Here is a 16,650-nt window from a genome sequence, read left to right as displayed (position 1 = left end):
TTGGATTGTGAAGAATATGTAAATAAATAATTTATTTTTCTATCACTAGGTATATATCTATATATAATTTTTATTTGTTTCTTAATAATTACTAATATCCGTAATGCGTCGTAATCTCAAATATTAAAATTCTGAAATTTTAAAATACAATTTTAGCTAATATATCTCAATAATATATCATACGAGGTTTGTCCGGAAAAGTACGTATAAAAGTTTTTTAAAAATTTTATTTTACAATTATTCAGGTAAATCAATTTTATCCCCTTCAAAGTACTCCCCCTGTGACATAATGCACTTGTGCCAACGCCGTTTCCACTGTGAGAAGGCTCCTTGAAAGTCCTCTGGTTGTAGGTTTCTCAGCTGCCCCGTCGTAGCTTTTTTTATCTCATTTATGTCCCCCAAATGCCGCCCCCGAAGTACCAATTTGGTTTTTGGGAACAAGAAGAAGTCACACGGGGCTAAATCCGGCGAATAGGGGGGGTGTTCGGTCACCGTAATGGAATTTTTACTCAAAAACTCACGGACAACAAGAGATCGATCTTGGCGCAAATTTTTTTCATTTGAAGTTCGTTTCTTAGAATTTCGTGGACCACGGTTATGCCCAAATTAAGCTCTTCAGCCACCTGTCTGACCGTTAAACGACGGTCCCCATTAACACAAGTTCGAATTCTTTCCACGTTTTCGTCGGAATGTGAAGTGGAAGGACGTCCTGAACGTGGGTCATCTTGAACGCTTTCTCGGCCCTCTCTGAATCTTTTTAGCCACTTGTGGACGGTTGGTTCCTTCACAGCATCATCCCCATAAACTGTTCTGAGATCGGCAAAAATTTCACGGCCATTCTTGCCGAGTTTCGAGAGAAACTTGATTACGACGCGCTGCTCTTCAACGGAAGCGGGCTCCATGCCGACGGGGTTTCGTTAAGAGGTAACTTCACAGATGGCGTGACAAGCCAGTTCGCACCGCACGGCGGTCAGACCAGAACTGAAGCATTGTTAGGGACATAAGGAAGGGGTCCTGCGCTTACCTGGCCTCCCCACTCCTCTTTCTCGCATTCCAGAACACTTTTATACGAACTTTCCGGACAGACCTCGTATATATCTGATTGTTAAATTCAACTAATATTTACATTATTAGAGTAATAATTATTTCTTTGTTTGTTATTGTATTTAATTTGAGAAAACTTGTTTTAGTGTGAAATAGTATTCATTAAACTATTCATTCGAATCTCTTAAGTGACTTAAGGATGATGCTATACATGATATTTTTGTATTAAATAATTTTAATACTAATACTGGTTGGTTAAATACTGTTAAACATCTTTGAATTGACAAGTATACGAGTATAACAACAAACAATAATATTTTTAAATCAGCATTAGTGATAATTATATCATCATAGTCGTAGAATACTGACGGATCTATATATTTAATATTTCTCAGATCCGTCAGTATTCTAGGACTATGATGATATGCACATTAGCTGCTCATGTCTATAGGCGATGGTTACTACTTTGCCGTAGGCCGTCAGCTTGTTTGCCATTCTAAGTTGAATAAAAAAAAATGCATAATGCAAAACTTATTGTATATTTTTTCTCTAATGACCTAGATATCTATAAATTTACCTATTCTAATTTTTAGACATTTACACAAATGGGAGGTGGTATAATAAAAAAATTATCTAAATATAGAGTGTCTTTTTTTTTATTCAATTTAGAATGGCAAACAAGCTGATGCCCCACCTAATGGAAGTAGTAACCATCGCCTATAGACATGAGTAGCACCATGGACATAACAGACTATACTGTTTCGCCCATGATACATTGCCATGCAATGCCATTCCTGAGGACTTAGGTGTTATACCTCTGTAGCCTGTAAATTTAATGCCATATCCAACCCTTCAAACCGAAACACAAGCAAATGACTTTTGTACAAAGTTTCCCTCTGGTACTATCAAACTAGAGAGGCATATTATGTACATTTTGCATGATTATGAAATAATAATTATATATAAATATAAAATTAATAATTTAATCTAACTTGGTCAATAAAATTGTACTAGTTTTATAATATACCTTTTTACAAGTTTCCTTATAAATATATAAAATAAAGATATTCAATATTAACCATAATCAGTTAATATTTAGAGGTGAAAATTCTTTGTCTTCTACAAGTCTATTATGTAAATTGTATGACCTGCCCTGTTTTTGCTATACTTAACATTGTAAAATTTTACTTCTAGAATATAAAGTCCAGCAAGGGATGTAGATATACACAATGTTTCTAGGATCGTTAGTTATCAGACCATTGTTGATTATTTTTATTTTAATTTATATAAATTGGCATCCATTGCACAGAATAAGAAAAGCTAATAGTGAATGTTTGTTATGATCTAAAGCATGTTACATCTTTGACAATATAGTATTAATAATTAAAAAAAAAAACAAATTAAGCATAATTTTTTTATAATAAAATAAAACTGCAGCAGAGTATATTTGCATTCTGACAAAAAATAATATCAAAAGTTGTTAAAAGTCATCTGCTTGGGTACATGAGTGAAACTTGAGTGGTAACTTGAAATATGGGTAGGATGGAGTTCTGTTCCAGTCTTTACTCTGTCATGATACAATCACAATTATTGCATGACTGTCTTTCGTTTTTACGGGTTATAGCAATAAAATTACCAGGTGCAAAGGCACAACACTGTAGTCGTCAGGAATGGCAATATATGAGGGGTACAGGGGACCACAGAATAAACTGTGATGTGTATTCTATAATTGTATGTCTATAGTGCTATTCATTCTTAAGTTTATTCATTATATTTAATTATAAACTTAACTGGATTGTTATATGTGTATTAACTAATTAGTCGAATATCTTCGATAAAAATACATAAAAGTCAATCCAGAAAATTTTAAATACATATTTTAGCCATCTAGTTAACTAATCGTTTAATATTGGCTATATATAGGTCAAAAGTAAGCCTACTGGTACTTTGCTATAAAAATCTATATAACTATCCTCATTGAATTAACATGGCCATATTGTTTCCAGCTTGCTTCTCAGTACTGGTCACCACAAACTAAAGAAAACCACTTACCTTATGATGCCTCTATTGTGGAATCAATTTATCACACAGAAATTCTTGGATCCAAGTAAGTAATCTAATATTTTCTAATTTTTATTAAAAATTTTGTTTTATGAAACACTTAGGCCTAAGTGATAGAAACAAATGAATACATTAAGGTCAACAGCCTCATAGATTGGGTGCATTGACCTATTTATTTTTCGGAATTTTGCCAGTTGTAAGTCTTTTTTAGTGTTCCCACATTTTATTTGTAATAATGCTGCTATTTGGTATTTTTTAATATTTATAACTAAAATAAATATATTGTTATAAAATGGTAAAAAAGGTTAATTAGAATGTTAATTTTTTTTAATATAATATGATTGTTATTAAATTATTATTTGATATTTGTGATGAAATAGATCTATTAATATTTTTGAATAACAAAATGAAAATGTATAAATAACCTAAAAGGTGTTTATATCATTAAATTTACATTATATCTAAATCATTATGTTATAGGACATTATTTATCTTACGTATATACGTATCCTTTGCCCTTATCGTTCTAATAAAGGGCTCTGTTTGATATTTAAGATTATTTGATAGTGAGCATTTTTATTTTATTTCATGCAGGGTAGGCTGCAAACTACAGCCAGTGTCTTACTAATATAAAAAAAAAAAATAAACTGTATTTGGACATGAGAGATAATTAAGAAAAAATGATATTAGGGGTCTTAATATGAGTAAAAGACGCTAAAATAGTAACTTTTAGATATTTTATCTGTCTGTCTATATGGGTGTTCTAGCATTACACAAAAACTACAGCATCAAATAGGTTGCAGTTTTCACAGTCGTATTCCTGAAGTTCTAATGTGAAATCTGGTGTATGTTTCATCTAGATACGCCATCTAGAAATAGTCTATTATATTGATTTTTCTACTTCTAAAATCTACGCATACAAAGTAGAGAGAAATAATTAAATAATAGATACCACAGGATATATTATGTCATACAACGTCGTCTAGTCCCAAACTAAAGCTTTTACCATGGGTACAATATAACTTACTTTTTTTTGTACATACGTACACCCATACACATATAAAAAACACCCTCACCGTTAAAAATAGTATATATAAAGCGTAAAGTGCAAACCCGCGACCGATAGAAGTTGAGGTAGTATGTTAAATCGCAAAGGGCATCGTCATAAATTTATCCTATTAATATTTTAAATTTAATAGTTTGAAAAGATGTTTGTATATTTGTTACTTAATCACGTCTAAACAGATGAACAAATTTTAATGAAATTTTATGTACGGGTAGGTTATATCCTAACGTGTTAATTAGGAGACTTTACATAGTTACATCAGGCAGATCAAGGTAGGAGTTGGTGTCGTGTCGTATCAAGAGGTGAAGAGACTCGCTGAGAATCGTAGTGAAAGGCAAGAGCTCCACCGACAAGAGCGCAGCTCTTAAATAGGATAAATAGATAGATACATATAGTATATAATTCACTTGAACAAAGTTGCAAAAAATAACTAATAAATTATAATTTCCAGTTTCTCAGTACGACGTATCATGATGCTGGAATTCTCGCAGTATCTAGAGAGTTACTTATGGCCGTACTACGAGGCGGGCAAAGCGTCACATTCTCATATGATGTCTATAATCGTCATGATCAACGAGAAGTTCAGGGAGCGTGTACCAGCGTGGCAGGTTTGTGTTTTATTTTCCCGACCTGGGGACGAAGACATTCAATATTGATATTGACGGCAGTTGGCCACCGTAGTGGTTGTATGTATGGTATGTTGCCATCATCAATTATTCATATAAAATTTGAAGACGTTACATGAATAACTGATTATAACAGCCTGCGCTGGCCAACTGTCATTGATCGATGTTGTATGATGCTGAATATTAGTTTTTAATGCAACTTGAAATGCCAATCGGACTGAGAGCCCACCTGATGGAAAGTGGTAAACGTACGCCTATAGATATAAACGATATCGTACATAGTGCGGTGGCTATACGGAAGTAAATCGTTGTAAAAATAATATTGCATAATCTAATCACATCTGAAAGGAAAAAATAATAATAGAAGAATTGTCTAATAAGTACATATTATATTTTAACTGTAAGAATAACTCACGCTCACGTCATGGTCGCTTATGATTAAGGATCCCGGATGGTCCCAGAAGTAGTCAAGCAGTCTTGACTAAAATATAAATTAATTCATTTATTATTACAGTTAAAAACAATTTTCATATCGTTCTAAATTCGAACAACCATATTAAATGATTTCAAATTACATTTCAGGCGTTTTTAAAGAAACCAGATCACTTCCCGGCATTTTTTGAGCAAGTATTACGTGCGAGTGTCGCGGATGACCACTCGAGCCGGAACATGCGGGAGCAGACCGCGCTTCTGCTGTTCCTGAATCACTGCTTCGGGAGTATGGAAGTGCAGCTGTGCAGAGACCAGGTCAAGCGGCTTGTCTCGCTGAGCATGTGGATCAGTCTTCAGGAAGGTTGGTACTCACTTGGTACTGTTTTTTAAATAGTAATAAAAGTGAAATGGTAACCCCGCCTGCGGTATCAGTATATGCTAGTAAGTGATGATAAGTTACGACGAAGTGAGGTCAGTTAGCTTGTGATGAATTAATCACGAACTTACGACAGGGGGAGCGTGTGGAGGTCGACTTGATATATTATTAATTGCTAGCAATGAGGCCTCTGCCGTGTGGTCCTAATATAGCATAGCCCACTCCTTCCTTTCCCGTGGGTGTCATAAAACATATCCAAAGCCTAACTGCAGTTGTCGCGAAGGGTAAAAGTTAGTAATTGTATACATGTACAATAGAATGCCTGAGTTTGCTTGAGGCTAAGTTACTTACTCTGAATAACTCATTGTTCTAACATTTATAACTATTAAATTTGTTAAAGGGCGTAGAAATCAAGAATTTAAAATAGTACCAAAATGGCGGAAGTATTGGAAAGCAATTCAGAAGAAAGATAAGCCAGAGTTGTTAGAGAAATTAAATTGGGAACGCCGCTATTTGCAAAAACTGATGATAAAATTCATGGGAATTTTAGAGAGCATACCCGAAACGGGAGATGTGGATCCAAATGTTATCAGGTAAGAGAAGTAAAATACATCAAGGAGACATTTCCTTAATTTCATTTTTGATGAGAATAGTTTTCATGTATCTTAAGTTGTCTTGAAGTACTGGTATAGTTATAGTTTACAGTAATAGTTTTTGAATAAGGATTCATAAAAACATCAAACCTCTCATAAACATATTTTAGATATTGAATCGTATTGTCTCTTTCTTTTGTTCTATATTCTCATTTTAAATGAAAGTGACAGAAAATTTCTCATATAATGTTTGTGTTGTTTCAAAAAACATTAAAATGTAATAATATAAGAGACAGAAGAAAATAAATAATTATTTGCTATCTATACTAATATTATAAAAAGATTTGTTTTTATTTTGTTGGTAATGGATAAACTCAAAATTATAGAACTGATTTTAAAAATAATTTTACCTATAGAATGCTACATTATGAATGAATAACATAGGCTGTATATTATTTTTGAAAACTCTATTAACCCATCTGAACCTGGCCGGGTCGCTAGTTATTAATAAGTAATTAAAAGATTATCAAAATCAGTGGAATTGGTGAAGATATAGAATATATATGGAAAAACATTGTCAAATAGAGTAAAAATCATGTTTGACAAAAGTGATATTTAAATTTTTTTCTGCTCATACAAATAAAATTATCTTATTAGAGCTAGACCTTTCCTAAGGCTTTGATTTTCAGATGTCTATAGGCGACGGTTACCGCTTTCTATCAGGTGGGCCGTCCGCTTGTTTGCCATTCTAAGTTGTATAAAAAAAATTCAAGCATTTTTATTCTGCCTTAAGTGCCGAACGAACTGACAGTCCACTTCATAAAAACTAGAAAGCTAAAACTTTAAAACTATTTTCCCTTAACAGATACTGTGAGCGGTTTCTAGAACTGATGATAGATTTAGAGGCGCTATTGCCCACGCGTCGTTTCTTCAACACCGTTATGGACGACTGCCATTTAGTGGTGCGCTGTCAATTGGCGTCTCTATCTAGAAGACCAGAAGGGCAACTGTTCACGCAGGTGAGTATTTTAGCATAAGATAGCTTGCTCATATGCGGAACAGTCCTCGGAATACTTTTTTCTCGTCTAAATTGTATATTTAAGCTAACGCCTTTATTTATAAAAGCTATTGAACTGTTTTATATCTCCTTTCCTAATACTAATGCTCAATTAGAAAGAAAGCGACAAAACAGTGTAATAGTTAAAATAAGTTTGTAGGAGATTTTAGTTTTTATGAATAACGGGATAAGTTTATACTGAGGAACTGTATCGTAACGTTTGATAAGTTTGGCAGAATAAGTCGATTTAAGCAGACAGGTTACTACCGTACCGTGTGACTTAGATAAATGATATGTTACTGTAAAAACAGCACATATTTATGTGCTATGTTGAAAAAAGAGAACAAAGCACCATATATTCGTATAAGAGAAACCCCAAAGCTAAAATCTCTATTCTCTAATTATCTCTATCTGTATAATTTTTATTTATATTCTATACTGGCCTTAGGAGGGAGGATAGCCGGGTGGTATTCGGGGGTGCAGACATGTAAAAGAGGCATTATAGGATTAATGAAAAATCAGGACTTGTGAATTTCGTGATGCATTTTCCCTCGTTAAAGAGGGCCAAAATAGTATTTAATGCAGTTTAAAAAACCGGAATGATCTATAATATACATTGTGTACATACTTTATCATTATGGCATTAGCAAGCTCATATTACGAGTCTTTTTTTTTTATACAACTTAGAATGGCAAACAAGCTGACGGCCCACCTGATAGAAAGTGGTAACTGTCGCCTATAGACATGAGCAGTACCATGGACATACCAGAGTATTATACTGTTTCGCCCATGATACCCCCCATGCGTTGCCATTCCTGAGGATATGACAACAATAGTACGACACACTCTTAACGGATTTAACCAAAATGACATTCTAATATTAGATAGGGGGGATTGTTAGTAATGAGGAGGTTAATCCCTATTGCTATGAATATACCCCATCAAGTCGACCTCAAAAATTATGTTTGATAGCAAATAACAAACAATTTTCCGCTATTGCAAACATTTTGAGGTGAATAAAGATATAGATATAAAGTATATTAATCGTACATCGCATAAGCTATAAAGGATAATTCATATAATAAAAAAAAAAGACAGACATATACCCAAATGGTTTATTGTAATAAAACATTAGAATAAAAAGTCATAAACAATAAATGCTTCACTCATAAGTTTACTAGGTACTTGAAATAGCAGGTGATATTGGCGTGTGAATTGTGAAATGTACAATTTAAAACAGTAAGTCAATATTCAGAGAGCATATTATATGTTAATTAACTTGTTAATAATCACTAGCCACTATTTTATATTTAACAGGACGGATTTTATTTGTATCGAAATTCTTACTACAAAGGGACCAAATTACAAAATGTTATTCATTAAACTTCTCAAAAATTCACTAATTTAAGAGATATTTTTAGAGAGAACAGAATTTTAGAATCACTACTACAATACATATTCTGAATAATTATTTGTTAACGCTAAAATCTGTGATTTTATTTCATTACTTGATTATATTATATTATTATAAAAAATCGATTAATATGTGTGACATTTGTCAACTTTATATTTGCATTAATTCATAGTAAGACCAGAACTCTGGCTATAAATGAACATTATCTTCTATAATACTTGTACAATTATTGTATAGTTAATATAATATATGATATGAATAAGAGCTGCCTTAGAAAATTGAGTATGTATAATATATTAGTATATCATCGTAATCAAGTCATCGGCAATATACACAAATAAAAATTCAATTACATGATCCAGATCATAAGATAAGAGAACTAGAGGTAGGTTCTAAAGCGTATGAAAGTATTGTGCTACAGATTTCCAGGACAAATTTATTTAATATTTCTGACTCAAATATTATTTATTAGTGTTCCTTAGTTAAATAATTTCACTGTAACATCAAACAGTAATATTTCAGAGATTGAGAATTGCCCTTTAGAATGGACTTTAGTGTGTGTCGTGTATTTAATAAACAAAATAGTTTGATTATGCATATTACCGATAACATAATTTTGTTATCATTTGTGCCATTAGGTGCATAATAACAATAAAATAATAAATTCTCTTTCTTGTCATGTTAAACCAATTTAATTGGATATTATCAATAAATCCTATGATAATAGTTATTTGATTAACAACACCAAAATTAAGTATCTTTATGAGCATTCCGATTTAGTTATGGCAATTATAATATTAGCGGCAAAAAAGCCGTACAATCTTAATTTTTAATATTACCCTTATGAATAAATTTAATTCATTTTACTTGGTACCTAATTTCGAGACACTTGTAAAAGGCACAAGTTTTATGTAAGACACTTATTCTTAAGCTGAACATCACAGAAATAATTTGTCAATAAAAACTTTATAAAGCTTAAAATTTTTGTCAGTGCTTGTTTAACTGGGCCACAATGAGATTCAATTTTACAGTCTTAAATGAGTATGGTTTAAATTGAAATAACACTAGGAACGTGTAAAAACTGGTGAAGTCGCTGTGAGCTGTATATAAACCTTATTTCTAGCTATATACATATTTATACTTGTACATAATAATATTAAAACAAGTTTGCGTTATATGATTTTGTAAAAATGTTAAGTACTTAATTATAAAATCGAAGATTATTATTAATATCTAAATTCCCGTTTCAAAATCATCATTGATATTTCAAAGTAATAAAACATCCATAAAAAGATATTATTTTTTACTATGGATAAAGTGATTGATGCAAGCGAAGCTGCATTTGTTTGTACATTAACTATGTATAATATCACTACAGCACCTTTCGCCAAATCATAACCACGTTTAATGAATGAATAAGAAGTTATGGGCAAACTACTAGTAATGTCATGATATTAAAAAAAAGTCGAAAATTAATTTACTTATCATAATTTCTAATGAATAATTCCAGTAGAGAATATTACATTTTAATAACAAATTTGTTATATTAAATTACTCATATTTGTAATTTGTATAACCTCATAGCTTATTTCTTCATGCTTAAGAAATTATTTATTAAAAATAAAAAAAAATAGGCGCTATTGATATTTTACCAATGATAAAGTAAATACTTTTTACTCATGACAACACAACCCTGAATATAAGAGCGTTAAAAATTGTGACCGAGTAAATCTGTCCTACTGTCATACGGTTCTATGCCCATAATCCACTTTTACAACCTATTCAGACTTTTTAATTAGTAATTACCACCATTCATATGCGTCATCTCGTCACCCCACTCACCGGTGGGTATTGGTTCCGCGTAGCAACAGCTCTTTCTTAAGAGAAATGTGACGTGCGATTGTCGTACAACACACACGTAGAACACGAGGATTGCTTGAAGTATATTGACAACTATGTGAGCGTATATTAATCCATCAAAATTGAGCCAAGAGAGAAGGAGAAATAGCCAAGCAGTCGTCATGATCAGGAACAATTGCAGGAACAAATTGAAACTGAAATGTAAATATGAACATGAGTTTTAGCTGTATCCCGCAGTTTTGTCCGCGTAAATCAGTACATATAGTATCCTATGTGCTAAGTAAGGATTTAATCCTACCTACGTACCCAATTTCATTCAAGTCTGTTTAGTAGTTTTTGTGTAAAAAAGTAACAAAAATATATCCTTATTAACGTTTACATTATTTATATTAACTAGTTTTTACCCATCCTCGTCACCGGGATCATATAGTATGTGTATATAAAATTTCATAGTAATTATTTAAGCCGTTAATGTATTACCTTGCTAACACAGGTAATAAATAAACTCATTTTTACATTTAAGATTAATAAGGATAGGATATATAAAAAAATTATTTACATACTGTGCATACGTAATTATTATGAAGAATTGTGATCAGCACGGTTTAACAGTTACAGGTGTATGGTAAACAACAGAAGTTTTACACATAATTAATTTCTAAAAAATTCGTATTGTTACTGTATATGATGATATAGATTACTGATCAAACTACTATGCGATTATATTCATACATACCATCCTTTCAGTTTGTGATGAATCCGGCCATAGATATTTATCCTTTTTATAACTTTTAATGTTGTTATATAAAAGAAAATATTAAAAATAATTGTAAATGCAACTGGAGTGAAAAAAATTGCGATACCAAGCCATCCTGAAAAGAAAAAGAAACTATATTATATGAATATTAATTCTAATTATCAAAGTTATTTTAACCAACATTATATGTACAAAAATGAATGTATTTTTAATAATTAAATTAATATTAAAAACAAACCAAGTTTGTTATAAAAACTGATTGTAAATTATTCTATATGATAATCTAGGGCATGAGATTTATCAGCTTACTATATTTCATCCAAATCTGTTTAACCATTTAAGCTATATTATATATCACCAATTTCTTATAATCATACTAGCCATCATACAATCATACTTATGTTAAGAATACAAATGAGTCGAATAACACGACAATAAGAATAACAAAGACAACATACCAATAGTTTCTTGTTCAGCATCGTCAACAAGAATTGACGATGAGAACTGTGTTCGCATTTTCCTGTTTGGATTTGTACCAGTATCCAGCAGAAAATGGGCACAAATAGCCATTGCGGCCATGACTGTGACACTGGACCACACTACACTGGAGTAGTAACAATATTTGCGCACATCTGTGACTCTGAGGAAGACATTTCTAGATCTGAAAGAACAACATAAATAAATAAATACCATTGAGTATATTACACTCAGTCTCTGAATTTACAAAGTATAGCGGCATAACACCTGAGTCCTTAGGAATGGCAACGCATGGGATGTATCATGACGGAAACAGTATACTCTGTTATGTATATGGTATTACTCATGCCTATAGGGGATGGTTGCCACTTTCTATCAGGTGATAGATAGATAATTTATTTGCATTACTTACTTACAGCATACAAATTACAACATAGATATACAAAAAAAACGAGATAACATAAATGATTAAAAAAATACATAAAGCTAAATACAAAGGTGAACCGTCAGCTTGCTATTTTAAGTTGCATTAAATAATAATAATAAATCCATATTATAGATAGAAAACACCCAGATCAATACAAACAGTCATGAGTATATATATATATATATATATATATATATATATATATATATATATATATATTATGCTGGAATTAAACCCGCCACCTTCTGAAGGTAAAGAGACGTGTTAAGCTACTAGACAAATAAGCTGACAAATATAACATTTTTGTTATTTCTTATTACAAAGATAACAAATTAAAAATAACTTTATGTTGTTTAAATAAAATACTTACTTGAAGGTTTTCCAAACATAAAATCCAAAACTGTTCAACCAAAAGAAAGCGCCCAATAGACTGATATATAAAATTATATCTGAAAGAAAATACATATTGAAATATTTTAAACTTAAGTATCAACCTTGCAAGTAATACATTTTTATTTACATTATATTACATACATTACGTATTTTGTATACAAGTAAATTAAAATAAAAACACTTTAATAAAGACTGAAACAAAGTTCAAGTGTTAAAATATTATTATAAATAGTTAAGATAATGAAGTTTTCATAATATGTGAAAAATTTTAAAATGATTAAAAAAAAGTTTAACTCACCAGTGATCATAAAACTGACGTGGTTACTGAATTCAGTAAATATTCTTACTAGATCAGCTGCTTGACTTACTATTAGACACACGTTTATTGTCGTGATAATATTTCCTGCCAAATCTCTCAGTGTGGGCAATACAAAGTAAATTATAGCCACTATAAGGAATAGTACCATTGCAATTGCATGGAATAGTGGATTCAGTATTTTCTTCATTAGAAAACTTGTATCTCTCCAATTAATTTTTACTTCTGGTATGCAAACAACAGCATATTCACCTGTCTCATTTGTATTTGCCATTAAGATCTGAAAGTTGGTAATTTAAGATCTAATTTAAAGTTGGTAAATTAAAATGTTTAAATGTTCATGTCAAAAAAAGAGTAATAGTAAATTTTCTTGTCAATTCTAAGCTTATATTTCATATTGAGGACTTTTTTTTATACAACTTAGAATGGCAAACTAGCTGACGGCTCACCTGATGAAAAGTGGTAACCGTCGTCTATCTATATACATGAACAGTACTTGTATCATAGCTATAACAGAATATACCGTTTCGCGCATGATACCCCCATGCGTCGCCATTCCTGAAGACTTAAGATGTTAAGCCTCTGTACCCTGTAAATTCACGTCATATCCCACCCTTCAAACCGAAACACAGCCATGCAAACACAACTGCTTTACGGTTGAAACATGAATGGGACAGAGGTACCCAAGCAAACAACTTTTGTACAAAGTCTTCCTCTGTTAATATTTAATAATTAAAAAGGTACTATAATAAGTAAAAATAATATTATAATAAATAATATCAATACTTACTTTATCCATACAATATTTATTTTGAACATGAATGAAAGATGTAGGTTCCTTCTCTTCTGGTATAACAATAGGATCGTGGATACTAAATGTGTTGATCATTAATGTATCCTCTTTAATGCTGTCAGAGCTGTGTTCATGATGGATTAGGTGGCGTAATCGACCATCTGATAGTAGATTTAACCTAGAAAATTAAATTCTCTTTTGACTACTAAAAAAAGCATTAAATTAAATAATGATAGAGATTTTCATTAAAATTTAAATAGGAATCATATTAGGAAGTAAATTGGCAATTAGATAACAAACCATCTTGTTACTAATAAACAAAGGCTTCAAATTTAAGAATTTCCTAATTTTAAACTATGATACTTATCATATTGCAAAATACAAAAACATATAAATTTTTGTTTTATGTAGTTAAAATTATATTTATAATATTAAACTTAGCTTTATAATCCTATAATATAATGACCTAATACATACAATGCAAGAACTAGAAAGTGATATAGTTAAAATATATGATATATAGTATCAAATAATATGGAAGGAATATATGTTATATCGATAAGAATTTATGAGACAATTCCACCAGACATAATATCATATCGCCTTAATTGACACTAAAAAAAATGTTAGTTTGGCTCCTTAACTGATGTTTATACAAACTTAATTAATTCTTGGATAATAATAATGAAATTAAGGTATATTTTCAAGTGTTTATATCAGATAACTTGTGTAAAGTATTGTAATTATAATTTTAAATTACCTACCAGATGCTATAATATATGTACTGAAATATATATATAAATCTAAACTCCTATGCTCTGTAATACTTCCTATAATCAGTAAATTTTTGTAAACACATAATCAAATTTATGACTTATATATTTGGAGCAGATTATGCAGAAAATGTCCTCATTTGAATTTTTCTGCATAATTTACTCAATTAACAATTATAATACTATTGCTTAGCATTGACATCTTTTATTATTCTTATGTTTGTTGTACAAATATTATAAAAGTACACTTAAAAATTAACATACTCATCCTCTGACTTTCCAAACTGGAATATTCCTCTCATTTCTGTTGTTTCACAATCTGGCACACCATGTACATAACGGAAATATTTCACATCAACATCTTTACCATCTTCTGTTTTAAATTGAGGTTTCCACAATGCTGAAATAAACATGAAAAGTTGTTTTTTTTTATATAAAATATAATAATCAAAGATGTTACACAATCACATTGATTGTGTAGTCTTCATGTTAGGGTATGATGTTTGAAAAACCAGTCAATAAACATCTGTAAGCACAACTGAGAACATTCAGAACCGAGTTCAGAAAATTAAGGTAGAAGAAGTGATTGTTAGTAATGAGGAAGTTAATCCTTATTGTTAATAATATACCCTGTAAGGTTGACCACCATGCAGTCCTCTGTGGAAACTATTATAGTTAATTCCTGGTGAATAAATCACGATGGTCCAACTGACCTGTCATTCTCACCTATCTTCTCTCACTGGTGCCCCACCAGTATATATTATTAGTGCAAGCTGGGTTACCATTCCAATGACATCCAGTAAAAATTTTTAGAAATGTTTGTTTCCTGGATCGGCTTGCAGAACCTGAGATCTCATTTGTACAATGTGATTTGTACAAATGAGATCTCAGGTTCTGAAGCCTCACTAAAGGCAAAATTTGTAAATAATTTAGTAGTAGTTTTGTCTATATTAATTGGGATTAAAAGTATTTCTATGTATTAGTTACTATGAATATACATAAGCATGTATTTTAGTCATATTTCATTTAGCCCATTATTTGTTATTTACAGTCTGTCAAACATTAGAGTATACATTGGATATAGACATTATGAAAACTAAATAAGCTTTTCGTGTTTGTACAACATACAAATTCATGATAACTAGTGGCACTTAACATATCTTTAGTCAACAATAAACTTATTTTTAAACAAATACAGAGATAAATACATAAGTGACTCTAATACTAGATAAGTAAATAGGTATTTAGATATTGTACAAAACAAAAAAACTTTTTATATTGCACTTATATAGGTACTTACATAATATATTTACAATTTATAACATTTTAGTTGCTATGCTTTTGTATTTTTAACAATAGGCACTAACTCACAACTAAGCTACTTACTTTGGTTGACTATTTCAGCTAATCTGCATCCGGAATCGACCATGATCTCGTTTTCTTCACAACATTTATTTATTATAACTGCATTCGCTTCTTCTGATATTTCATTAAGATCTTGTTCGCCGACATCGCCGAGCGACATTGATGTTATTAACATCAAATATAAAATTATAAAATTCATCTTTGAAGAATCACTATTTATTATCACAAATAACAGCGTAAATTTGCCGCCGGTGCAACTAACAAGGCACGCATATTTTGTAAAGCTATCACTGAACACTATTGTTATTGTTATTTGTGTACGATACTTTTGGCTTTTTCCAAAAAAATATTGTTAGAAAGATGTACTACCTCTAAAATAAACAATGTCGGTCAGCGGATACGTGATTTAATTTACCTTTAAGTATTAGTTAGTATTGAATTGATTTGAATAGAAAGAAATGACTCAAACAAAATGATGAATGAAATGGCATGGCATTACCTATATAGATATGCCAACTTGACAATGACTTTGACAAGTGTACAGGTATAACTGACAGATATGAGCGATATGCTGGTTTTACACACTTGTATAATGACGCAAAAGTGTAGTATAAGCGCAAGTTTAAATAAGTTTACAATATTACCTAAACCTCATTCAATCTGGGTTTACTAGACATTTAGCAATATAATCTAATGCTAAAAAATTAAAATGGTGTTATTAACCAATCTCATTATCATTTATTTTCTTATGGTTTTACTGCATGTAAGCCTAGCAACACAGAACTACGTTAAATATTTTAAACATAACGCTGTTAAAAGG

At 30.9% G+C, this 16,650-nt stretch overlaps 2 protein-coding genes across 2 annotated transcripts in view; one reads left to right on the top strand and one right to left on the bottom strand.

Annotated features, from left to right (window-relative positions):
• LOC113519711 (RNA helicase aquarius) overlaps window positions 1–16,650 on the top strand; it is a 91,232-nt gene that overhangs the window by 514 nt on the left and 74,068 nt on the right. Inside the window, exons 2-6 of the mRNA XM_026904888.3 lie at window positions 3,051–3,151; window positions 4,623–4,779; window positions 5,380–5,590; window positions 6,006–6,198; window positions 7,064–7,217. Of these exons, the coding sequence (XP_026760689.2) occupies window positions 3,051–3,151; window positions 4,623–4,779; window positions 5,380–5,590; window positions 6,006–6,198; window positions 7,064–7,217 (816 nt within the window). The remainder of the gene's footprint in view (window positions 1–3,050; window positions 3,152–4,622; window positions 4,780–5,379; window positions 5,591–6,005; window positions 6,199–7,063; window positions 7,218–16,650) is intronic.
• LOC113519712 (probable G-protein coupled receptor Mth-like 5) lies at window positions 8,357–16,324 on the bottom strand. Its single transcript, XM_026904889.3, has 8 exons — window positions 15,852–16,324; window positions 14,730–14,865; window positions 13,690–13,870; window positions 12,882–13,179; window positions 12,561–12,639; window positions 11,745–11,947; window positions 11,266–11,401; window positions 8,357–10,723 (listed from the first exon to the last, which is right to left on the bottom strand). Exons 1-8 carry the CDS (start codon window positions 16,027–16,029, stop codon window positions 10,465–10,467), a joined length of 1,470 nt encoding a protein of 489 aa, XP_026760690.1. The 5' UTR covers window positions 16,030–16,324; the 3' UTR covers window positions 8,357–10,464.

The sequence above is a fragment of the Galleria mellonella genome, unplaced genomic scaffold (genome assembly GCF_026898425.1).
Source record: "Galleria mellonella isolate WM207_F2 unplaced genomic scaffold, CSIRO_AGI_GalMel_v1 utg65, whole genome shotgun sequence".
Lineage (NCBI taxonomy): Eukaryota > Metazoa > Arthropoda > Insecta > Lepidoptera > Pyralidae > Galleria > Galleria mellonella.
Note: the sequence above shows the minus strand (reverse complement) of the source record. Positions and strands in the feature narration are given on the sequence as shown.

What these genes read in the sequence shown, in the direction of transcription:
- LOC113519712 (XM_026904889.3), bottom strand. Translation starts at nt 16,029, where the DNA reads ATGAATTTTATAATTTTATATTTGATGTTAATAACATCAATGTCGCTC. An exon ending in CGTCAGTTTTATGATCACTG is followed by an intron (nt 12,640 to 12,881) that starts GTGAGTTAAACT and finishes ATTTTCTTTCAG; the next exon opens with ATATAATTTTATATATCAGT. An exon ending in CATCACAAACTGAAAGGATG is followed by an intron (nt 10,724 to 11,265) that starts GTATGTATGAAT and finishes TTTACATTTCAG; the next exon opens with TTTCAATTTGTTCCTGCAAT.